Raw genomic sequence first — 27,733 nt, 5'->3', positions numbered from 1 at the left:
TACAGATTGCAGATTTGATCTTTCATCACTGCATATTATATAGACCACAGCGAAAAGATTTACATTTAGCATATTTAGCACAGTATTGTTAAAATTTTATTCATTCACAGCTTATTCGGCTACAAGAATTACATGTCTTTGACATAACTTATGAATTGTCTATGGCGAGAGATAAGGAATGTGTATTAACAGCGGTCTGATGAAACATAACGGCTGTCCCTCTCACTTAGTATTCCTGAATCGTTTGAATAAATTTTCTATTAATAAAAGCAAGGTGCTAAGAACCTAACGAGCGTAATCCGAAATATTAGTTTCGAAGTTCGGTCGCCTGCTGCGCGCGCGTCGGTCGTAACAACTTTGTCGATGCCTACGTCGTTATTCTCAACACGAGATCGTGACTCAATCGTCGTTATACATGTCTAAATCCTTATATTGTTGCTTGGATTAAAACTTATGTTATAGTATTTAAAAATTTGATTGTAAATTGCGATATATTCATGTAAAACTGAGGATAATAATTATATTATAAGAACGATAATTTGTGATTTTTTTAATTCAGTACAAGCTGCCCGCCCGAACTCCATTTCCCTTTCATATAATTTTTTATTTAGTCTATCTTTTGATTATATACTTAATACACATGGAACATTGCTATGCCACGTCACAGAGACTGTTCGCTTTTCCGGAATAAAAACCTAAGTACTAAGTAAAACAAAATGATTAAATTATTTATTAGTTTACAAAATGCTCTTTATAAAAACTCTCCGCAGAGAATAAAGAAAAAACATACTCGCATGTTCCAGCCGTCTTCAAGATTTGCGCTTAGCAAATTATTTTGCGATTAATTTATTTATATAAATCTCACGTGTTCAGTATTCAGAACCAAAAATACATGTTTTAACAACAAACAATTTTATTATAAAAGGTTTAAAAACGATTAGGAAAGTGTTAGAGTGGGGTAATCGTACAAGTCTTACAGAAATAGGTCTCCAGTTATGATCGGCCTTTGTCGGCGATTGTGCTGAGGTGTTACTCTTGAAATTAGTTTGTTATATGTTTTGTGGATGACGCATGGCCACCACGCTTTGTGAACAACTTTTTTATCGGCACAACTAGAAGATGATTTATAGGAAAGTGGACTTTTTAATAACTATCCGATAATTTATTAACATCTACATATATTTTATTTAGACCAAGTCTTAGTTCTAGAGAGGTTTTTTAAAGAAATTTTCCCCTTTATCATACCGCCGCCCATAGACACTGATATGTACTTCCAAAAGGCTCGCTAATGCGTTGCAGGCCTTTTAAGAATGTGTACGCTCTTTTCTTGAAGGATTCCAAATCCAATTGGTTCGGAAATACTTGAGTGGGCTCAAGTATTTCCGAACCAATTCGATTTAGGATCGAAGTTATGGAACGACGGACGTCATAATGATACGGGTGGAATTTCGTATTCTGCCGTTACGTAAGTCTGACGATGAAACTCAGCTGCAGATTGAGGCAGCAGCTCATTAATCCGAACAAATCTTCAGAGCAACGTGGTACGGTAGATGTAGAGAAATCTCAGTTTAAAGGAACTGGCGTGGCATAGCTGCGTTAATTGTTAATAACCATATTTAATTCACGAATTACCCTTTTAATTATTTCATATAAAGATTGTGATCAATCTATTATATATTGTTAATATGGTTGTTATTGGAGGCGAATGCTCAGGATTCCCTTCCACAGCTCAATGTGAGTGTCTATATTTTACATTGCCCACAAGAATGTCAATCGAGAATGTACCTAAATGTGTGTTTCTATTTCACTATGCCGTCTGCTGATAGAAGACAAATCATTGTTTTTTTAAACTATAATTTACCTATTAATTACATAAGATGTCATATGGACCCTACAAACATTGTGTAAAACATAAAAAAAATTGCGATCAAAAAGATGGTGGAGAATTCATTGCCAGTTCTTCTCTTCCATTCTACGCTCTTGATTTGACAACTGGCAGTAAATGTAAAATTTAACGCATTTACCATTTCATATGTATTTCTTTTTGATTTTTACAAGTGCACCAACATTGTGTTCCCTAAATGAATACATGATTTTGATTTGATTCGATTTATATGTGCCTTCTGCCCGTTTGTGCCCTGTTATATACCTATAAGAAAAAATTTACTAGCTATGTGTCTGAAAATAATTTCTATTTATATTTTTTATTGAGCCTCATACCCTAACTTACTAATACCTAAGTAATAGGTAGGTATAAGTATTAGACTGATTCAAAATAATATTTTTTTGGAGTAAATATATCTAAAAAGCTTCTTTGTTAGACAAAAAACCTCCTAAAAATGAGCGAATGATAAGCAAAATGATAGAATGATATCTTGACAATTGGCACATAGGCGGGTCCCCTTTCCCATTTAAAATGCAATGAAAAAAACTATTTTATTTTCAAAAAAAAAAGAAAAAAAAGATTTTGAATCAGTCTAATAAGTATAACCTAATAAGGATATTTAACATAAGAAAGTGTCCAATAACACTACTTACACTTTCAAATTAGGGGAAGACACTCTGTTCTAGTGTTATAATTTTTCACTTACCACTGTTTAGCCCTTAAAACTAACGTGCGCTAACACTAATTCAACTTTCAAAAAAGATTTTAAGCATATATTTGGATAGCAACAAGTATTTAAGTATCAATAAATAAAAAATTAACTTATTACGAATTATGTCGCAAATATTGTGAAATAACGTAGGTACGTTTTTACGTTTTTGTGTTTATTATTAATGACTGTGTCAACGAAATTAAAATAAAATTTAATCCTATATGAAAACCTTGATACTTAATTTAATTTGTGTAATATATATTTTTTCGTGGTTAATGATTATCTTTGTATAATATATTTTAAACTAGCTGCTCCCGCAAAATCCGTTTTGCCTTATTTTATACCAACTTATTTTTTACTACCCAACATACTCAGTAGCTATACACCAAAAAATCAACATTTTACTATGCTACCCATAAAATCTTTTTAGGTTTTCTGTGTAATTTTTCTCTTCATAATATGTTTTCTAGATATGTATATATAATTCTCCTTCTCCAGAACTTCAGAACTTTCTTTTGCTGTCTTCAACACAAGCATGTACAACAATGTATGTTTATACAATAGTTTTTATTATAATTTCCCGAAATGATGAGATGTGAAGCTATCTTTCGGTTAGTCCCTACAACAAAGCCTTGCTAAGATATTATTAAACGTCAACGTATGTATTGTAATGTATTAGATTATGACATACGGAAATTATGGTTCGCGCTAAGTCTTTTTAAATCTCAAACCAAAATTAATTTAGTTTGCAGAACTAAAAATACAAGTACGAACCCACCGTCTAAACCTACACTTGACTATGTATAGCCAATACCAAATATTTCTTCTTTTATTAAAATGCCGAAACGAAAGAGTTGTGAAGAAGATAGAATAAATATCTTTTAGTTTGATTTTTCTTAGTCATGACGCGTAAATGTAATCTCTTGTACATGTATTTTTTACATTTACCAATTCGACTTAGGGTCTTTCAAGAAAAGAGCGTACCAATTCTTAAAAGGCCGGCAACGCACTCGCGAGGCCTCAGGCATTGAGAGTTTCCATGGGCGGCGGTATCACTTAACAGGTGAGCCTCCTGCCCGTTTGCCCCCTGTTCTATTAAAATAAAGCACCATTTAACTAAAATTAAAGCCATTCTCCTGTAATTACACGTTTAACAATAACGTTTTTAATACATTTAAAGGTAATTATATATAAATATGGTGAAATCAAATTCATTTTGTAGTAAATTAATTTCATTCGCATTTGCAATTTTGGAAACACGCGATTCTTTTCGTGACGTAATCACTGTCGGCTTGTTACGTTGTAATGAGGCATAGCTAAGTGCTATCATGAATTTATGAATTCCTATCAAACTCTTTAGGTTTGGTAAATTGGTATTATTTATAACTTAGATTTAGCGCCATCTAGAGGCGTTGGTATGAAACTGTTCTGTCATTTAAAATTATAATGATTTAAAACTACAATAATTACTTATTAGGCTGTAAGACAAATGGGGTTTATAATTTCTCTTGTCGGTGAAAAGGCCGTATAGCCGTAGAATGTTCTACTTATCATAATTCTTTATTTTTTACATATCATTATATCTTTACCACGTATTTTTGATAGACATCTAAGAAGGTATATATAGGTACATAACAACTAATTATTTATCTCATTGTTAAATTCAAGTAAATAATCAAGTGCTAATAAAAAAAGTCATAAAGTATAGAGTAGCTCAAATCATTAGACAATAATTCTTGAAGAATTGCCAACCACAAAGGCCAATCTAATTTAACCAGAACTGAGCAGTAAAGTTAAACAGCGCAATAAACTGAAATCAGAACTAGTCAAAAGTGCATCAATAAGGGGTGACGCGAGGGGAGACCGGGCTGGAATGGAACAACACATAAATTATTACACTCACCCTTCGTTAGGTCGAATGTTATTTTCCTATTTGTAAGGTTTATCTCCTTTTATATGTTGATTTAGTACTGTCTGTTAAGAGGGACTTTTCTCTATATTAGCTTATTAAGTATTAATAAAAATAAAATAAATTAGTTGCACTACAAACTTTTTAGGTAGCCGCAGATTTCTGTTCCACGATCATTTGTCAATCTAATAGGCAAGTAGGTGATCAACCTCCTGTTACACGACTTTTTTGCTCTAAGGCGAGCCGCTTTCCTCGTGATGTTTTCCTTCGCTTCGGTTCAAGCGGGTGTTATATGCGCATATAGAAAGGCCATTAGTATGCAGCCGGGGATCGAACCTACGACCTCAGGGGTGAAGCCACTAGGTTACCACTGCATTTAGTATTAATAGACCTTTAATAAATTGAAACTATTTAATCTATATGTGGACAGGTACGTCACGTTTACAAAACCAACATATTTCCTATAATTCGGCAAAATAAATACATTTTTTATCTGTCGTTAAAATGACACTGTAATGAAGTAAATAATAATAACATTAAACATATTTATATGCAAATCATATATACAGTACATCACTACAAAACATTTTTGCCTCTTTTTAAATTGTAGGTACTATATTATGTGAGTACACTTGCAACGAATTGTTAATAAATAAATGATTGTAAATTCCTAATAGCATATATACCTTATATATTGAAAACGTCATAATTTTTGATATTTGTAACCTAATTTTGTGAAACGAAAAATATTAAACGTAAACACACTGTAAGTAAAAAATCTCATTACAAAGTGACAAAAGGCCAAAAACGTTCGTAATAAGGCTTATTAGTCAAGTAGTCGGCGGGCAAGGTGCGCGAAATGTAACCGAGGCGGGCGGGAGTCAATTTCAAGGGTCATTTCCTCTCACACCCTTTACAGGGGAGCTTGCATCCAAAAAACCAAAGAATGGGCACAGCTGTTGTGGAAAATTAATAAGGTTATGATTCTTTTTATGAAGTTATATTACTTTTTTAAATTCAAGGTTTCCAAACCGTGAAACTTGTATAAATTAGCGGATATAAATATCGCTGCTTATTATTATATTTTAGGTACGTTAATCGGAATTATAATTCCAAAATTTATCTTTATCCTTTAAAATAAATTTTCGAAGTAAACTAATTAAAACAAGTAACAAAAATGACATCACAGCAATTTATAGCATAAGTATATTTTTTTATAAAAAAAATATTCAATATATAATATATAAATTAGTTGGATTTTAAAATATTATTAAAATTATTTATTACCAGGCAATCAATTATATATTTAGTAAATTAATACGACAACATACCTTTGACTATATAACCCAATAGTGTCATTAGCGTCGTGGTCATGCTTGCGACTCTTAACTCTAAGATTATGTAGGTATTTGACCCAAAATGTTTACATTCCATGGGTGCAATTAACATAACATATCGTAAAAAAACCAGTGACCGTCTTGTCTTCTAAAAAGCTTATCACTGACTTGCTTATGAAGAAAAATAATTAATAAAACTGGCGCGGAAGCTCATTGGCAGTCATCTGTTTTCTGTTTCATGATAATTTTTCAATCTAATAGCAATTTTTGAGTATTAGCACGCTGGATTCCGCACGATGTTTTGTACCGTTCGAGCAAATGTTAAATGCCTTCATAGGCAGGAAGGCTACTGGTGCATAGCCGGGGATTGAAGCTACGACCTCAGGGATGGGAATCGCACACTGACGCTATTAGAACACCGCTATTCGGTTAATACAAAACACAATTATAACCAGTTTAAACGCAAACGCGTGCCTAATCACGCGTCACGTGTCCCAAAACACACATTTGTCACGATTCGATTCGCTTTTTCTATTTACTTAAACAGTGTATCGTTTTGCCCCGTTCGCCCTTTGGAATTAGCCACGGGAGACGATTTCGCGCCAATATGGCTTGTTTACCGCGGATAGGTTTGCAATTGCTCCCTAGGGCTCATTTATAGTATCAAAGTTCATTGGAGATGTTTGTATATACACAAAAATTGTTTGATTTTTTTGTCTAAATGAATCGATGAATAAGTATACTTTGTTTGCGTATTGAATTCCATTCAGGAAAGCGAGATTCTTGACTTACGAGAATGACTGATGATTAATGAATGAATGATGAATGACGTCATCCTTCAATTTGTAGCCGAACCAGGAGGCAACTGCCAACTCAATTAAGGCAATTAAGTAGTAACAGTTTTTTAAAGTTTTAAACCAATAACTAATTAAATAGGTCTCGGGTTTTGAGCATGAATTCCAAGAAATGTAAAGCTGAGAACGTGACCACAACAGATTCTTAATTCACAGACTACAGATTATAAGTAGTATTATATGTGTTAGCTTACGGATCCAATATAATGTATAATGCAACAGGTTTTAAGACGATAGAGTGAGTTGCAACAGTGTTGGCTTAGTGGTGTAGCGTGCGACTCTCGTTCCGGAGTTCGTAGGCTGTGCACCATCTTTCTGTTACCTCATTTGACATTCGCTCCAACGGTGAAGGAAAACATCGTGACGAAACCGACTTGCCTTAGACTCAAAAAGTCACCGGCGTGTGACAGGCACAGGAGTCTGATCACCTATGAGATTGACAAATTATCATGAAAAAATCTAGAAATCTGAGGACCAGAACTAAAAACTCGTTGTAGGGGTTTTATGTGAATACCGCAGCTGACTTTTTTACTAAAATCGAATAAATAATAATTAAAATTTTATTCATGACAAAATGATCACGAATTAGCCATGGGACGCGATTAAAAAAATGTCACCCACGAGTTTGAAAGCACAAAAAACAAAACAAATTTTACGCTTACGTATGACGCATGAATACAATAATCATTTAGCAATTATGCCTAGATATTAAAATATTTGTATAGCTATATTTTTTTTAGATTTTATATTCAAATAATTTCATAATCTTTAAGCTGCTTTTAATTAAATGTAAATTATTACTAATTACGGTCTTACTTCGGTTCTTTTTTTATCGTAAAAATTATTTTAGTAAAACTTGCGGACATTTTATATAATTATATAATTGATCATAATTAGCCTCTTTTTTGGTTGGTATGTCTCATCTTCTTGCATTACGCCCTGCCCTGGTATCTCTGATTCTTCTTACTGAGAGGCTACACCTTGAAGATGTCGTCAGTCCACCTATTCGGTGGTCGGCCGGTCTTTTGTTCTGCCCAGGTCTCCTTTCATGGGGTCCATCGGTTCTTGTCCACGTACGCTATGTGGCCTATTTTCTATAGATATAATTATCATAAAATTAACAGTTATAAGTGTTAAGCAAAAGTATATACATATATGCTTAAGATAAGCCCCTTACCAGCAAATATACTAAGATTCAGAGACGTTATTTTCGGAATTTTTGGAAGTCCAAGCTAAATCGACCACACGTTATTATACTAATCTGTGAAGTGACATAAAAAACCTATGTAACCTATTCCATTCCAAAACATATACAGATATAATAAACATTATATAACTCAATAACTTTAAATTTACTGGAAATAAATAAATAAATAAACTTCAAATTCAAAAGATTTTTAAAAAAAAAAAAAAAAATTTTTTTAACCAATAAAATTTTAATCTTAAACATATACATTTGTTTATTACACGTAGCATTTAAAAGTTTTATTTGTGTAAAGTGTTAATCATAACATCATTCGTTTTTATTTGTATTTTTAATTACATGATTGTCCGATTAGTAGCGTCAGCGCCACTGAGAAAGACCAAACTAAGAAAGCTTGCTAACTTGCTGGCGCATTGACGTTTCGTAGGTAAATTTAAAGTTTAAATTTAATTTTAAAACAGATTAAACGCTTCGTTACATCACAGATTAAACAAGTGCGTTTATTTGTTTCCCTAACAATGTAATTATCTACTAGATACTAACAATATTTTCCTTAGAACATATTTTAATTTATCTGTTCAAAACTCAACGCTGTTATAATTGCATTTTTCTAGTGTCTACCGGTTTTAAATCTCAACTATTAACAGTACAAACAGATTTGTATAAGTCCCTTAACCCTACGCGTGCTCGAGACCTCATACCATAACTAACCCTATTAAAAACCCTTCGCTATTAATGTAGCATAAAATTAAGTCGTACGTCACGCGTCGTGCGTTCCGAAGTACGCTTGCCCTTAAGAATGGGTACGGTCCTTTACTCTACCATGACTGATTACTTTCGTCTTTAAATAAACAAAATGTTGCGAAACGGAACGTACTTTTTTAATTGCTGCGGTCCTAAAAATTATACATGGAAAATTGGATTTTGCTTTTCAATAAATCTAGTATTAGGTAATTATATCATACACTAATAAAATAGCATATTCATTATTCTTACTGACGTTAACTAGGTGTATAAGAATAATTTGTACGGTATATTAAATATATAATGTCTATTTATTGCAGGGGGAAAATACTTTTCTGTGTTTATTTTTTGTAAGTGATAACAATATTGTCAAGTACCTATCTTTAAGAATCGATTCTAATACCTCTGTGTCATTCGCATTAATATTTTTCAATTATAGAATAAAATTTACAATGACGGATGTTTGACTTATATTTCCGTTACAGTTGCGGTCAAATAACAAAGCATTATCAGTAAAATTAAGTAATTCTATTTATCAGGCAACACTTAATATTGATAGAACTTAATTATTTAACGCAAAGGGTGATAGTGACACCCATAAATCTGTAACGAGTTATGCCAATGATAACGCGGCCTCTGTGATGTGAGGACGTATATTTAGGGCATAATTAAATTATTAATAGTATAAGTGTTAAACAGATAATATTGTCAAGTTGTGACATCTAAGTGTAAAGGCCATGTTTGGTCGTTTTGACACGTCACAGGATGTACAATAAAAGCATACAATAACAGACAATAAGGTACGATCGTACTGACTCTTTCATTTACCATGGTTTGAATCTTTAATTAATGCCTCGAAGTGGGATGATTCCCTGATCTATGGTAGGAATACACAATAGTGGTACTAAGGAAGCCAGGATAGGAGAATTACGCGGCCGCCAAATCCTACCGTCCAACAGCGGTATCATCCGATCGCCCACGTGATCACAATGCACAATTTTTTTTTATATCGAATTTTTACATTAGACGGCATGTGTCAGAAACAAAATGATCCTCATGCATTTATTGTGAAACAGATACAATACCAAGGGTTGAAGCTCCACTTTTTTTGTATTTGCGATAAGTATGATTTACTGGCCGATGAATTTTACTATTTATGTAGCGGTCATAGCGACAGCTTTTAATAATTCCTTCGCTCCTAGTCGAAAATTTATATGCATCACTATAAATTTTCGATTACTGCTAATACACCAGTGGTTACACCAAACCTTTCGGCTTCATAGAGCTGTAGCACTATATTGGTTAAACCTAGATGAGTTCAATTTCACAATAACCACAGTACCTACTCTTTTCTCTCTTTCTGTCAAGTTATATTTTCAGTGTCTTCAAGAGACCGCAACTTAAAGTAAAATAGTGTAATTAGACTATTTCTAAAGGGATACAGAATATACATTTCATTCAGTTGTTAATAAATATCTTCCTTATCACAGCTACATATTAACACAGCAAGTGTTAGGGTTTTCAAAGCTGTGATAAATTCCTCCCCTGGGAGCCCTACAGCATCAGCAGCCCGCAATAGATTATCTGTTACACATGTCATTCGCCTCAAGTACCCTAGGATACTCTGTGCCCTGCGGTACTATTACTTATCTTTTTATCTATAAAAGAATTATGGAAGTTTTGACACTTTTAAAAACACCAAAGAACGTAAATGACGTCGTATTGCTAATAAATATTACTAGTGTTTGACTTTTCTTATGTAATTTTTTTCGCGGAAATAGAACTTAACCTCTGGACTAAGTGCATTTAATAAACAAAGTTGACTACGCTAATCAAACAGACTCTGATACTAAAAAGTTTGTAAAACTGATTTTGGCTTAAATAATTTGAATGTTATATTAATAGAATTTATATCACGTTATTAAATAGAACTTACCTAACAGATTTCGAATATAATTAAAATGAATCACGGGAGTCACAAACAAACAAGAAGCGGCCGCGAATAAACAGAAACAAGAGAATGTGAATTATTGCTCCCGGGAGACGGTAGATAATGTACGCAGTACGCACTATTCATACATCTGTGCTCCTCTGATGTTTCTACTGCAACCGACAATTCTCTCTTCAAAAATGTTATATTTTCTGTTTGAATACTTTTGGCATCGGTCTAAAAAGGCAGGAAATTGGAAAATACTTTTTGGTCGTGTCTATGACGGTTGACATGTAACTTCTATTTTAAATTCTAATACATATATGATAAAGACAAATTCGCACGCCATTATGTGTGGCAGATTATACTTTAGATTGAGCCACCATTACACTTTTGTTCTATATTCTTTTAAATAAATTATTAATAATATATTTTAAATAAAGCAGGACGAAGCATTACTCAAAATCTAAAGTGATCAATATTGTTTTTATAAAATATTAAAATTTTATTACGCCTCATATCGCCTGGCTGAAATTGCCTTTAATATACGCTGTGTAATGTATTGTAATATCCATTTATCACGTTTGAATCTTTGAATCCCGTCTGCTGGAGGCAAAATACCGTTTAATGATAATGAATATGACGGGATATGCCAAAGTAAAATTATATTGAACTCTATTAATTACGAATTAAATCATAATTAATTATAGACATAACTTTTTACTTCATTCTTTGTAAAACTTATTTTTGGGACTACACCGTACCAGGCGCGTATATACAGACGCATCCTGTCTGAGGCTGTTAAAGTGAATCAGTGACACGCTGATTCATGGCTGCAGAGATTCGTTGTGGTCCAAGACTTGTGTCAGATAATATAAGCTGTGTCAGCCTGTAATTAGGTCTATTGTTGTTGTTGGTGGTAATCTATTATATAGTGCAAAGTACATATATGTTAATGTGCCAAACTGTTGGCTGAACTATATTACATAAAACATACATAAGAAAAACGAGTATACGTAAAATATTCATAATGTTATTTTTCAGAATTAAATGTAAATTATTTTTAAATAAAAAGCAACAATTGATAAAATAGAGCTTTTATGAGTATAAAATTTTCAATCTGGCAATATTGTTATAGCAAGTTAATAACTTTTTTTTAATAACAGGCGGCAAATCAAAATCATCTGATGTTAAATGACACCGTCGTACATGGACACTTACATTACCAGAAGGATCGCAAGGCTTATTAAGAATTGGGACGCTATTTTCTAGAAGGATCTTAATCGAATGGGTTCAAAAATACTTCAGTGGGTTACTGGTTCCACATACTTGTGGTGCGCGGCAATAACTGTCTTGATAAACAGACATCATTTCATCTCTTGTAGCAAATAATGTAGGTACATGTATAACAGGATAAGACAACAGGAGGATTGACAAGCGATGGATGACAGAGCCGTCAAAATAGCTGACAGAAAAATCGTCGCGTCCACAGATTATGGTCGTAAAAATTAATTTAAATGAAAGGTGTTTCACTGGTTGCGGCAATTTCGTGGAAATGTTTATTATTCACCGACCGATTCCGTAAGTATCGATCGATGTCTTCATATCAAACACGTTTCGAAAAAAACTTGTCGTAAATATCGCATATTAAATTCTCAATAATTTTACAAGCCTGCTTTGACGTGATCGATTTTTTATGTGTGACTTGATTTTTATACAGGGTGTTACATGCTGTCTATACAAAAATACTAATGAAATGTTATGTGGGAAATTTGTTTAGCAAAAAAATTAGCTTTATTATTCTTTTTAATGACCGAGACAACCTCAAATCTGGTATAATTTACTAATAAAAATATATTTCGAAAGAAAGTGTCCAATAATACTAACAGTCACTCACTCCTCAATTGTAAAAATCTCTTACGAACGATAAAAATAAATATTTCTCTAAAATTCTAAAATGTATATAAACAAGCTACTTGAAAAAATGTCGTAATTACTATATAATATCCCAATATTATTAATAGTATTTATTGAATAATTTTCTTATTAATCTCGTAGGCCGCCCATTGCCTCCTTAAGTAATCTTATCCGAATATTCTCCAATTATGTAATGCAATAAAGTATAAATAAATAAAATACAATGCAACTAAAAAACTTAATCGCGATAATATCATTTAATTGGTTGATTCTGTTTCAATATTAGCTCTTTTTGCGCTAAGAAACATGCGGATAAACGTCGACACAGAAACATAATTTCTAAGCTTAACAAATTATCGTAGCACCTTTACAAAACCCCTTGGTTATATATTAGTTAATAATACGTTCAATAAGTTTTATTTCAATGCAAATCAAAATCAAAAAACAAATTTTATTCACTGCAAATTCTAAATGCGTATTAAAGAATTGGTGGCATGATAAATTGCAAGCCAACGATCATTAATATTGTTTCAATTTTATAAGTAACACCACGTACGTTTGCGAAGGGCGTGGCTCCAAAAACTGGCAGGTACGTATTTTGCGGGAGAATTATTGCTTTATTATTGGCAGTGATCTCGAAATTAATTTCCCGGGATCGAACCCAAATTATAGGCGATCACCGACGCCGTTACCGCGAGTAATAATTATTTGTATTTGCGAAAGCTTTTCGAAAATGGAATGTTTAAAAAACTGTGCGTGACTGTATTTAGATCAAACGAAATTCTGGGCTTATTAAAGAACAATTTCAGGTTGAATAAAACCAAAACTATAATGAAAACAAGATAGTTTATAATATAACTTAACCTATATTAATCGTAATGATTTATTAAATGTCCTAGAAAAAGTTTAGACGTAAAAACATTAGAATTTTTTTAGTAATGAATTACTTTATTTAAGTGCATTCGATTTGCTATATCTGAGTTAACGTTCTGTTTATATATAGGAAATGAACCTGAGTGCAAATACTACGTTTTAATTGTCATCTTATAGCCTTATTTAAAAAAATAGAACACCCACTACCTGGGAAGACGAAACAAATTTTAAAATAATTTAATAACAAATATGAGACACTTCAAGAATTACGAGGCCTAGACTCCGTCTGAGATCGTGTACTAATATTAAATACATACTGTAATATTTTTAGTTTTGATCATTGGTTATCTGTTTATTTTTATTTTAACCAAGCTTTCAAAACGCAGCACCTTTTGACTGCCTAAAAAAATACGTTTATTTTGGAACATAAGATCATCAAGGTATCACTTATTCCACGTCATTAAATTCGAACCTGTAGGCATCCCTAATCATCGGCAAAGAAGACAGAGGGTGTTGGCCGAGAGAAAAAGCCGGCGTAAAAAACTCTCTGTACTCCTTTAAAAAAGCAAATCATCAACTATCCTACATAGAAAGACTCAGCATCGTATCAGGGCTAAATCTGCTAAGAGTGAGCTGAGATTCTTAAATATTACACTTGTTTACATTCTGTTGTAGATTATATCTACTGATCCGGTATCTCAAACACTTAATTGGAGTAAAGATAACGCCACTAGAGTCTTGCAATTTTAATAGCAAATCGAGGATGCAAATCCAATTTTTCACAGCTATGTTGAGTGCTACTTACGAACAAAAATACACATTTATAGTATTTACAAAATTCTCAACCTTTATAGTAATAATAATAGTAAATATTAATTAATTTATTATTATTATTACATATACATATAATTTTTACGCTCGCATTTCCTCGTTGTATTACGATACTTATTATTTGAGTCAGGAAAGCACTAGCTCTGATGTCACCGGTACAGGTGACAGGCTACGGTTCTGGTAGATACCAGGCGCCAATCTTAATTAATATATATTTCTTGCAATAATAAACGACTGAAGTCGAGTAAAATCACAAGAACCATATTATTTCACTATATGTATCAAGTGTTTCCGCTTTAAAAAATCGTCAATACATCCAACCTGCAATTTAACAATTATTAACCTACAATCCACCCACAAACATAATTCGAACACTTTAAAAACTCGATCACATTCACTTCCAGAAACATGAGCAAATATGTACTTAATATTATTAATGGCCATGGTCAGGTTAAATTAAAGCAGATTTTATACTTACGCTGACAAGAAACGTTTGTTTTTTGTATTAAAATAATGAAAGAACTAAAACAAGGAAAAAATATATTATACATCAATTATGCTAGAATTCATTCGATCTTAGCACGATGTATAAAGCTAATGGTTCATGGTTAATAGACTTTAATGCGTTCAAAATAAAAGTTATTAGACATATGGTACCGTATGTCATAAGGTACAATTCTAATGGTGGAATATTTTTTAAATCCGTCCAGTAATTTCGGAGCCAGTTCAATCTAAATAAACAAACAATCACATCTTTTTTCTTAATAATATTAGTTTAATCAAATCTAATTTAAAATAATTATTTCATTTTGGTAACACAACATGCATCTTAAATGCTTATTTTTGAGAACTTGGAGTAATTTTAAATTTCTTAAAATTCTCAAATCAATAAATTCTCCTCCACACTTTTTGATCGCTAAGTTTTTGCAGCTGCAAACATTACACCATGTTCCAGTTATACATTCATTTAAGAATTCTTACCCTATAATCATCTTAACTCTTAATCTTCTATATTAACCCTTAAAGCTTTCAGGTATAAACAAATGTAGTTTTGGAGACGAAAATATCAATATAAACAAAAAATAAAATGTTACTTCATAAGTGTAAGTATAATTTTTTTTGAATTTCTTTCGTAACCATTGCAAAAGCATCGTCAAAATCTATTCTTTTTTCCCCTTTCTTGGCCTTGTGCGTCAGCCATGTTAAAAAGTTAGGAAGTGCATTAAGATATATTCTTGCAGTATATTCAAAATAAAGTTTATACCCGATACAGACGGTCAAAAAGAAGATTCGAATATCAATAAAGGCAAATCTATTTTCAATTACTTGCAAGCGGAGCTTAACTAAACAATATTTCACGCAAAGTATCCGATATTTTTATTCATAGACAATCGCACGAGACCAGTTAAATGTTCATATTCAATATAATCTGTGATAGCGTTTATTCTATTACGTTGAATAGGGGATTTCTTCATATATCATATTCGCAGATAACATCTTTATGAGTGTGTCTGATTAGTTTTCGTGCATTGCGAGAGCAATAGATTGAAAATAGGTTTTATTATGACATTACATAATAGTTATTTTATAAGATTTATTATTTATTGTTTGAAATTGTTATTAGGATGAGTGGCATTTTTTGTAAAACAATGTGACGAAACGATTTAATCTAAAATATGTAATAATACCAATTTTAGACGCGCGGTAGGCTACCTTAGGTACCTACCTGAGTACCTCTGTGTGACCACACATTATTTATTTAAAACAGTTACATCCACAAACACATATCTGATAGGTTTGATAACCGCAATAAAAAATAAAAAAGTTCTAATTATTATTGAAAATTCAAAGATTCGAAAATTTCGAAGTCAATCATTATATGTATTTTAGGTACATACCAAAAACTAGGTGCATAAAAATTTATAGTAAAATATTTATGCGTTGATTAAATTTGATTTTTAATACAGAAGCCACAAAGACGTTCCAAATTCAAACAAATATATCAATTACCGCAGATGATAATTTACTTAACAAACAAACTTCATTATTCATACCAAACAGCGGAACAAAGTGGAATTATTAACTGTACGAATTTATTAAGTTACAACCCTCAAATAGATACTTATTACCCCCCTCCACCCACCATTAAAATACGCCAGACTAAATTAAAGCGCGCCAAAACTGTTGTCTGTGGACCCAAGGCGCTCGTTTATTTTAATACAATGCCGTCATCTCTTTCACTCCGTAGATCTGTGTGCGTCTCTCTCGCACTCGTGTGCCTAATTTCTCTTATATTTCATTGATCTGAACCGATTGGAGAATATAATTCTATATGCGGAAGTGACACAAATGAGTATCTGAAACATTAAGTTCAATATAAAATTAATCTTTCGTAAATTAACGCTAGCATTTTTAAAGGATTTTCCTTTGACAATCACTTACAGTATCACGACTTTTTACTTTGATAAAAATAATAATTCAAAAAACATTATTGATTTCTATTGTAACATGTCTAGTCTAAAGTGTTTTTTTTTAAACGTAAACAAATTATGTACCTCTACGTTTCCAAACATCTAAAGTTTTTAGCTATTTAATAAAAAATTCATTCAATTACACCGACACCTTAATTCTCTATGAGTTTCGTAGATTCATAACACTTTAGTAAATTAAAAGGCAGGATAACGACGTGTTCATAACAACGGCATCTCTTAATCACTTCTAATTTATTTAGGTGGAGGGAAGACTAATTTACATCCGTCCCTCTCTGACGCGTGCGTCCGAGTATAGCCGTCCCTCTCTAGGGACCATTTTTAATTAAAACCGGGAGAAAATTAGAAATTATATTCTATTTTCTGAAACTTGTTCTGACGTTTTGTTGGAGATTATCTGTTTTTTATGAGCCCCCGGCCGCTGGTTTATTTTAACAGGCAAAGAGTTTGAATCATGTAATGACATTTTTACTACTGCCTTCTCATGTTTCATTAGGCGTTTCAGTAACTATTATATTTATTTACTTATTTATTATAACAAAATAAAAATAAGGTCTAACAGATACATCGAAAAAATAACACAACATTAGGAAAACAGTAATACATAAAAATATTTACAAACAAGATTTACTATTACTTACAGTAGTATTGCAGCGCCACGATTTTTTTTTATATTATATTGGATTAAGCGAATAACACATATAAGACGGATACATTATTAAACTAACTCCAACGTGTAAATGTTTAATTAAAACTTTCGCATTGATCATGAGATCAAATCAAACAAGTTTATTTGTATAATTCAGTTAATGACAGTAATTATTCACCGTGTGAAGTGATGTTTTTAAAAACAAACAGACATTTATATATGGTATATCAATTCCAGGTGGAGTCGGCGACGATGATGGTGACAGTGGCAAAAGAAGAAGATCCCGAACGAACTTCAACTCCTGGCAGCTGGAGGAGCTTGAGAGAGCTTTCCTTGCGTCGCATTATCCAGACGTCTTCATGAGAGAGGCGTTGGCTATGAGGCTGGATCTCAAAGAGAGTAGAGTGGCGGTAAGTGATCATATATATATACACCTTATATGTTAATATATACCACAACTGAGCGTTTTAATGGCAGTTTTTGCCGCGCACCACTGTGTGGAACCAGCTGCGCCCTGAAGTATTTCAGAACCAATCCGACTTTGAGTCCTTCAAGATAGACTAATAAATTTTAAACGCATTCGCTCAGCACTCTGGCCGTGAGAGTGTCCATGGGCGGTGGTATCAAATATTATAAAGAGGTATAGTTTGTGTGGTTGTAATCTCAGGATCTACTAGAACAATAGGAAACTTGTTTATGAGTGACATAGGCTATGAGACTAAACGAACTAAGAATCACGGGTGTCTAAATCCTATGAGTTTTTGACATTAGGGAGCCAAACTCAGCGCTTAAGTCTCTCCCAGCCTTAAAGCTGCCAAAGGTCAAAATCTAAATAATTGCAATAAAAAGTTCTATACAACTTTTAAATATTTTATATAGTTTATGTTTATTTCATTGATTTTTTTATTATTACTAAAGTTTGTTTTGGATTTCTTTCTATACAATTTTATTTCAGTTTCTTTTAATAAAATTTGTCTGAACGAGATGACTTATTAGGAATATGGCCCTCAGTTGCATGTTTTTCTTAAAGTTCATTATTATTTGTAATTGTTAGTTTACTATATAATAGTTAAATATTATTGATGCATATGCAATACAATATGTACTGAAAACAAAAGCAGTCTATAAAAGTAAACCATGTATTACATAGACACATGGTAGCCTTAACCGTTACGCTAACAGTTAATATTAAATATAGACTACACCTTATTGAGCTGTTATAAGTTTATTGACAAGTTAACACACAGGAAATACGTCATGTTCCATAAACAGAAAATAACCTGTTTGACAATTCGACACGGCGTGTTAGCCCTTTGTGTAGCCATGACACTATCTATAAATATATTCACTTAAAGTAGTGCTACCGAATTGTGAAAATATTACCTCATAACTAGCCCCGGCGTAGTATTTACCGCTTTGACTGTTAGGCGGAAAATAATAGCTGAATTTAATTTATGATTTTATCTAATACTAAATTAAATTTGGCTTCGATTCTCATCCCTGAGGTCGTCGAACCAATCGACTTTCAATGAGTAGGTACATTTCGCTGGAACGTTGAAGGAAAACATCGTGAACTGGCTTGCCTAAGACCCAAAAAGGGTCATTACATAAGGTATTTTTCATTATACAATATTTTACTTATTTGAAATAAATAGGGGGGGACAAATATGAGAGATATTAATTAAAAGGTTAAGAATTCCTATCAGAGGTCGTCGTTCCAGAAGCCAAAACTCTAGTTTCTGTAAAAATTAATCATAGTAATAACAAACAACGTAGGTGTAATATAATGCTCTAAAATCTAGGTCTTGACATAGACTACATAGATTTCATTTAATATTGATTCCCGAGTGCTGTAACTCTAATCAATTGGTAATTTCTTCTTTTCTAATAGGCATGAAGGTGATCAGCCTTTTGTGCGTAATACGTTGTCAACTTTTGGGTCCAAAGCATGCCCGTACCCTCGCGTTTTCCTTCATCATACAGGTCTTAGGCGTTCAAACTAATTAACGCCCGAACCCAATAATTAGTCTACAATCTGAGTTCAGACCGTTACAGTCAATCGCTCTCCTATCCCCATCCCAATAACCAAACCCTACGAAGACAATCCTTTTTTGGCGATGGATAGAATGCAATCCCTTCGCTCTTTACACTCATATTTGATAATCAATATAACCCAATAAAATAAATAAAACCGTATAAATATACATGTCTATGTTTAAAACATATCAAATAGTTTTTTTTTTTTTAAACTGGTGTAAGTTAAAATCTTAAAATAGGGTATTGGCACAGTTGAACTGTCATTTTCATGCAAAGGTCTATTCCACGCATTAGGATCCAACCTACCATGGATAGCTTGTATCGACAGATGGCTATTATAGTCCGTCGATTGGTTATTGGCGCAATTTATCAATATTTGGATTAAGGTGTCTATCTCAGGTAGTCAAAAGCTAGGCTGCAGATATTGAGAGAAGTTTCGCAATAGCTATTGAAAGTTACAGATTGTATTCTCTAAATCACTCAATGATTTTAAATAATAATATATCAATTGCTTAATTATAATTTTAAGAGAAGGCGGAACATAGTTAATAAATAAAATAACTAATGAATAACAAGTTTCATCTAATGTAAATTAAGACTTCAAAAATATATCTTAATTTCCTGATACCATAGACAATTATAGATCTCTATGAACATCTAAAAAGTTTTTAATTTAAACAGGAATGTAAACTGTTATTCCATTATGCGCAAATAATTTATTGATAGATTGATTGGATGATAAAATTGATGAAATATCGCTTTTAAATTAATTTCATGTGCCGGTTTCAATTTCATATATTTCATCTGAAAATAGCTGCTGGCATTTGTTAACAGTGTTGCACAGAGCAGTTAAGGCAGAATAAAGAAACACTGGTTTGTTACAATTCAACAGGGTTTATTCAATCTTATTCGAAAAGCACATATTAACATGACAGTCCTATGGCGCGCGAGTAAGTGTCAACAAAATACAAAAAATGGCGGTTATGCCGATCGTGACCCGAATAAAACCGAGTCTTACCGAGCGCATTTACGGAATTTGGCGTAAACAGCAGTCTTTGAATAAAAGTTTCAGTGTAAGAGTCTCATCCCTGACGCAATAGCTTCAATCCCTGGCTGGCATTTAACATTCACTCGAACGTTGAAGGAAAATATCGTGATGAAACTGGTATGCCTTTGCCCCAAAAAGTCGACGGCTTGTGTCAGACACATTAGGCACATCACACTGACATCTGACGGAGTAAAGGATTCCTACAAATTCGTCCACTTATAAATTGAGATTTCCAATTTTTCGTTTCTATCCCTTTTATTCCATCTTCCCAAGTTTCTGGTGGGCGTCCGCTCTTTCTACTTCCCACTGGACACTTTCTTTAAATATTATTTACTAATTGAAATGATTAAATTATATCTAGTAATGATAAAGAACGCGATTTTCCGCCCATAACTTATACAGAAATCTCGAATGGGTTAAGACGTATCTTTTAAAAATCGTCCATTCAGCTCGAAACAGGGTTGATTTCCGTTATCCCGGCACATGCCCGGCTAAGCGGCCACCGGGGACTTCCGGCCAGCTTTTTGTACAACCTTCACCCGACCTGAACGGTCATCTTTTGATAATGGAACGGTCAAGACCATGCATAAACCCGTATTATTTTTCGTTCGAAATAGGTATTATTTTGTTGGTCATTTGTTTATGTACTAGTTGAAATTTAGATTTTATTTTTACTATTTCGTAAGCATTAAATGCATTAAAATGTAAGAAAAGCTGTCTAAATAAATAGCACATCAACGTATTATTTTTTTGTTGGAATCCTCGAAAATGCAGTCTTTTTTCCAGCATAGACATGTGTACGTCCTAAAAATAAATATAAGGTGGCTCAATATGTAAAAAGTAACGCATTAACTTATTAGTATATAATATATTTAGTAGAACATTTGAAAATATAAAACTTTTACTATACTGTCTGTCCTGAAAATTGATGTAAGAGGAAAATAGATCTATTTCTATAATCAGTACTAACTGATAGCATCCACGGCTTATCAGAACATCTCGACTGAAACAGACTATCCCGCAGCACTCCTAATAGTTGGTATAAATCAAAAGATTGCAATCTCGCGAGCACCCCTGGGACGCGAGCGAGACGGCACGATTGAATCGCATAGATTTAAATGGACGTGCTAGATAAGGACGGCAATAGATTCCGCAAGACCGACCTAAAACGTGCGGCGGCTGGTAGGGAAGTCACAATTCGATTACAGCTCAATAAAGTTAAAGTGACTTGTTTGCGTTTGTAAAGTGGATTTTTTTCCTCTTGATTTTTCTCTTTTCCTTCGTTCGTTTTATTTAGGGACGCTTTGAAGCGATTGCGGTATTATAATGTTGATACCCAAGGTACCATTATTCGGATTGGTTACGTATCGTATCTACGTACGATCAGTATTTAAAATATACAATACTACAATATTTATTTACTAAATATATATTTTCATGTATAAGGAATTTTAAGCTGTCAAACATTTTTTTACAATAACGAGCAAATTTAAATCTAATTTCAGCCGAGAACACGTAAAACTGCAAAAGCGGTGGCGGAAGTATCGACTTCATTTTAAAATTCATAGCATAAAATTTACATTTATATGCCAATTTCATTCCCTAACAGGGCGTCGGCGGTCGCACGCACACATCAGTATTCAACACACACTCACCCCAAGAAAAACATTACATTCTTCGCTTCACTGAGAAAAAAGCGCACGGTTTAAATATGGAACACTAAATGGAACGCTTAGGCGACAAAATGCGGATAGAATATAAAATTTAAGGAAATGTTCCGTCCTTTTTCCGCGCATCTTCTTATTACAGCCGTCCCTGTCTAAGCTTCCCTATCAAACGAGGCAAGTTTACCGCCCTAGGCTTAGGAAAAGATAGACAGGCGTGTAGGGTTGCCACTCTGAATAATGCAATAAATTTTCGTGGAGGCTTCGTTAAAAATGATTTAAGAGAATTTCTATTGAGAGGCGGACATTCATTATTATTGTAATAATTTTATCGTACTGCACGATCATAATATTCTCTATAGATTTAACATTTTAGTACTTATAGTGAAAAGGGTGTTATATCAAAACAGCTTATTACAAAAAAAATCTTATATTAACCGGAAAGGACTTAATTAGTTTATTTAGAAAAAACTGCATATTATAGGCTAAGTCAAGATAAGTAGGTAAGGTCTGAAAAGGGCATGACATACCCTCACAACTTAAAGCAAACTTGGGTATGACAAACCCAATCGGGGCCCTTAATTCATAAATCAGAATATTGATCAAATCCGTGAATCAAACTGAGGCATATGGACTACGAAAATATGCTAAAATCCCTAATCAAACTGTATTTACGAAATTATTTGTAACCACAACACCCTTCTTGGGCGTTGATCTCTTCCCTACGACGTTTTTATTTCGTCAATTTCCCGAAGATTTCCCATTGAAGGGAAAGTAAATGGGAGCCAGTGTATCGAAACTTAATGCTCTGGGGAGGGGAGATTGTATACCTATTCTGTGAGAATATAGCTGTACCTTCGTTTCACTATGACGTTTGAAGTTCAGAAAACAGATATTAGTGTACATTTGGTAACGTTTCACGCTTGGTCTAACTCGACTATTTGTACGCTGTTTATAAATTAAATAATTAACAAAGTGAATTGTAAATTGACTTAAAATACTATCATACATAAATCGTGTTAGTTTTCGTTTTCTTTTAACAAAAAATAGTAGGTTCTACCTTATAAGGTTGTATTAAGAAAAATACAAGAGGTACTTAAGAAAAATGGATAAGTGAAATATGTTGACTACATACTTATATTAATTAGAAAAGGTTACTTTCCTCGGCCTCAGCTATCTGTATCCATTTTGAGATAATTATCTTTTTGTTTCTATAGCACAGGGGGCAAACGGACAGGAGCCACATGTATTGTTTCCACCAAAGGGCTCGCGAATGCATTGCCAGCCTTCTAAAAATTAGTACCTACTTGAAGGACCAGTCTTGATAGTGATTGTAGCTAATCCGTAATCATCTTTCTGTGTTCATATTTTCCTTCTTACGGTGTTCAATACGCAATTAGGAATAAACCTTGGCCGTGATTCAAACCCTGGAGAAGCTGAAGAAAATGTCAAATATATACAATTTGAGGATAACATAAAAATCTGTTATACGCCTTTATGTATTCTAAAAGCTGAGCCTTCCCCAAGGAGAGAGGGTGGCTCATTAAGCGAGCCATCCCACGGGCCATTATCCGCTGCCCATTCCAATTCTATTCCGTAATCAATGTATTTCGATTAGATGCCGTACGATTTAATTAAACCTGTGATTCTATAGTCTATGTACTTTAAATGCTGTGGAATATTATTTGGTTTACATTGAACTATTTTATAGTTAAACTAGCTGACCTGGCGAACTTTGTTCCGCCTTAATGGCAATAAATAAGCAGTTTGGGTTTTTTTATTGGAAAAAATACAAAAAAATTAAATACCTACATTAATCATTCATTATTATTTCTGTATTTTAGTACATAGGTTGCTCTTCACTTAAGTACCTTGTGATACACATTTTTTCATTTTTTGTTTTATTATCAGGCGCAAAAACAAACAACGCTGATGGTCTTCCGACCCGTGAACATGCCACGTATAATTGACCATGGGAAAAACATGAATGTTCTAGATTTAAACCACAAACTTTTAAGGATTGGCCTTGTGATTTGTTGATGGTCATGGCAAATGCAAGACGTATCGGAAATTGAAGTCTTTTAAATTCAAACGGCATATCGGTTGGGATCATCGGGATCCTCGGAATAAGAACTTCCTCACCTTTGAATTTTCCTATCATTATCGTAGCGTAAATTACATTGTTCTTCAATTTTCTAACCACCAAACGCATACCATTATGTAGTTCAGGTCATCTACATCTTTATTCTTTTTCTTCTTTTTTATCAGTAAGCAATGTAACTCTCATGTTTGTTGTCAGCTGCAGTTTCGTCACATAGCGCCATAGATTTGACGATTTGAGGCAAGCGTTTTTCGTCGACAGCCGTAGATCTTGGAATTACTGGCAGTATTTGGCGGAAATCGCCAGACAGTAAAATCATTGCTCCTCCAAAACATCTCGATTCATTGCGTAAATCTTTTAATGTTCGGTTAAGTGCTTCCAATGCACGTTTATGCGCCATTGTGCATTCGTCCCAGATGATGATTTTCGATGCCGCTAAAACTTTGGCCATTGCTGAGTGTTTTGCAATATTACACGTTGGTTCTCCAATAGTTTGAAGATTTAACGGTAATTTTAATTCTGAATGAGCCGTACGGCATCCTTCTAACAATGTGGCTGCTATTTCAGAAGAAGCAACTGCAACCGCTATGTTGGATCTCGCCCGAACAGTTGCTAAAACTAATGACATGAGGAATGTCTTGCCAGTTCCACCAAGGGCATCTAGGAAATATAAACCACCATTTTCATCATCGTTTGCCTTCATTAAAGTATCATAAACTTCCTTTTGTTGGTATTTCAACAGGGGTACATTCGTTTGAACTACTAAATCTAATTCCTGGTGATCATATTCACGTTCCCGTTCCAATACTCGATTAAATGCGTCATTCGACAACAACAACAAATAGAAACATTCATCATTCTTTGGATGAACTGTATACATACGACAATACCGAGTTTTATAGTTCTCTTCACTGTTTATACGAATGGGCAATAGCACTATCATTATAATTAAATTGTAAATTGTAAAAATAATTAAACGTATTTATTTAATAGAAATATTTTGAATATTGATTTCTTACAAATATCAAATTGTCATATATACGTCATTACACAGCTGTCATTATACGTCAATTACATAGCTATCATTTGCGTTTTATTATTCCAAGTCTGATTCTTATTTGTTATACCACTTTTTATAGTGACTGACGTTTCATGTCAAGTCCCACGGGAACGCTGTCGAACGGGATAAAAAGTATCCTATGTCCGTCTCCTGGCTCTAAGCTACCTCCATACCAATTTTCACTCAAATCTGTTCTTTCGTTCTTGAGTTATAAGTGGTGTAACTAACACGACTTTCTTTTATATATATAAGATTGTCTATTTACATAACGATTCGAGTTTACAGTTGTGATCGGCGACGGATCTGTACAAAATCGGCTAATATGTATAATAAATATTATAGATTCGGCAAACGGCAAAGGTTAATAGGAAATAAGGTTAACGGGACATTTTCATAATGATCTCTTTCAGGCACAGTAAGGAACAACCTAAACCAAATTAAAATCAATTGACGTGAATTCAAAGTACCTACTAATCAAAATATAGCTAATTGTATTTGCTCGATTGTGATAGTACTTGTGCTAGTCATAAGATTTGTTAGGAATTAAAATATTTGTGGTCAAATTGCACAATGATTTTTCGATACAATGAAGTTTTTTGGATTGTTCGGAATACCTGATGCAGCTGAGTTTTACAACAACGACGTCTGTCTTATCAAACTGAGGGTTTGAGACAATTTTTGCCACGCACCACCAGCTGCCCACTGGAGTATTTCCGAACCAATTCGATTTAGGGGCTTTCCAGAAAAGATAACAATTCTTAAAAGGCCGGCAACGCACTCGCGAGCCCTCTGGCATTGAAAGCGTCCATGGGCGGCGGTATCACTTATCATGTGAGCCTCCTGCCCGTTTTTCGCCTGTTCTATAAAAAAAAACTTTAAGAAAAGAGACCAACTCCCGAGGCCGCCTACGCACTCGCAAGCCGTCTGGCATTGAGAGTGTCCATTTATCTCTTAACATTAGATGATCCTCCTCGTTCGTGCCGTCTATTAAAAAGAAATTGCACTAATGGGTAACCCTGTATCGTCACGGGTCTCCGCCCTAATTAACAATATAATTATTTAGCAACGCTGACCGCTTAACGGTGCTAAATCAATTTCTAATCACAGTAATATAACCGTAACTGTTATTACATAAATGCCACACCTTTCAGGTCTCAGAAACTTTTTACTAATAAATACTGCATATTTCATTTACCCTAAATTCTTAACCACCTCTTCCATACCATATTTATAATAATAGGTATTAATTGTAATCAGATCAGAACGCCATTGCTCCTACATTAATTACTTTTAATAATAAAGACTGACGGAATCAGTATTAGTGTGGACTATGAAATGTAGATCTTGTAATATGAAGTATATTTGAACTGATTAGATTTTGACGTTTTATGAACTCTGTGACATAAAAAGATAAAAAAATTACGGACTAATTCACACCCAAAATACAATGCTCTTGAAAATAGGTAATCCTAGAAATTCATTTAAAATAATAATTATTTTTGCGTTTAAAAGTTAACACTAAGTTATCATTAAATACATTTGGACTCTGACGTTTCAAGACAACAAATTTGTCGTTAATGAAACAACTAAAAACAAATTGCAACACAAAACGGTTACAATGTTGATATCTGCATAAAAAGCACTTAATCCAGTTCTTTAATAATTTTAAAGTAAAGGTTCTGCTTAACGCGAAGGGCAGGTCATAAAATTAAAACGACATGTGTTTAACAAAAACCGTTCAACATATGTAAGAAATAGGTAATAAAAATTTACGATTATTAAATAGTTTATAAAGGTAACATTAATTTATTGCTTAAACCATAAGGACTAACGAATTAAATTATCAGTAGCAGCGTAAAAAACGTTTTAGTGCAATAATATAGAATTACCCTGTCTGTGATGAAATGAAACGACTGACCATGCGCTGACCATGGAACATAAACTTGGTATTAATTAACAATATTTTATAAAACTTTGTTTTCTGTGTATGATTTGTTGTATAACAATTTATATTTTTAGTAAATATGTATGTATAAATCTGCGCACTCGGGTGTTTGTAATTAAACTCCTCCAAAACGGCGGAACCGATTTTGGTCGAATGTGTGTGTTCATGCAGATTTGAGAATTGTAATAAAAAACATGTCAAAGCATATTTATATGCTATATTCAAAAACTAATATATCGTATAATTAACTCTGGCAATCCAGTAATTTGTCATTTTTTCACCTTCCATGCAACAACTAACCGGAGAAAGTATAAATTAAAGATCAATTTATTAAATTAATCGCGTGTCATCACTTTCATTAAATTTCACTAGTACGGAATTTAAAAGCGAGAAAATAATTTGTTTTAAAAATTAATTGCATAAAAAGTTCCGATGGTCACTTCTAATTAACCTAATTAATAATACTTGAAAAAACTACTTATATTAATTTATTTTGAATGTAAAAGTTAAAAATGTTATAGTATTTTTTTATTATATATTAAAA

At 33.1% G+C, this 27,733-nt stretch overlaps 1 protein-coding gene across 3 annotated transcripts in view; it reads left to right on the top strand.

The window, feature by feature from the left end:
* LOC110998392 (homeobox protein unc-4-like) overlaps window positions 1–27,733 on the top strand; it is a 32,487-nt gene that overhangs the window by 2,679 nt on the left and 2,075 nt on the right. For all 3 annotated transcript variants that reach the window (XM_022267033.2, XM_022267032.2, XM_022267031.2), the window contains exon 2: window positions 17,572–17,744. In XM_022267033.2, the coding sequence (XP_022122725.1) occupies window positions 17,572–17,744 (173 nt within the window). The remainder of the gene's footprint in view (window positions 1–17,571; window positions 17,745–27,733) is intronic.

The sequence above is a fragment of the Pieris rapae genome, chromosome 16 (assembly GCF_905147795.1).
Source record: "Pieris rapae chromosome 16, ilPieRapa1.1, whole genome shotgun sequence".
Lineage (NCBI taxonomy): Eukaryota > Metazoa > Arthropoda > Insecta > Lepidoptera > Pieridae > Pieris > Pieris rapae.
The sequence above is the reverse complement of the archived record's forward strand: the minus strand, read 5'-3'. Positions and strand labels throughout refer to the sequence as shown.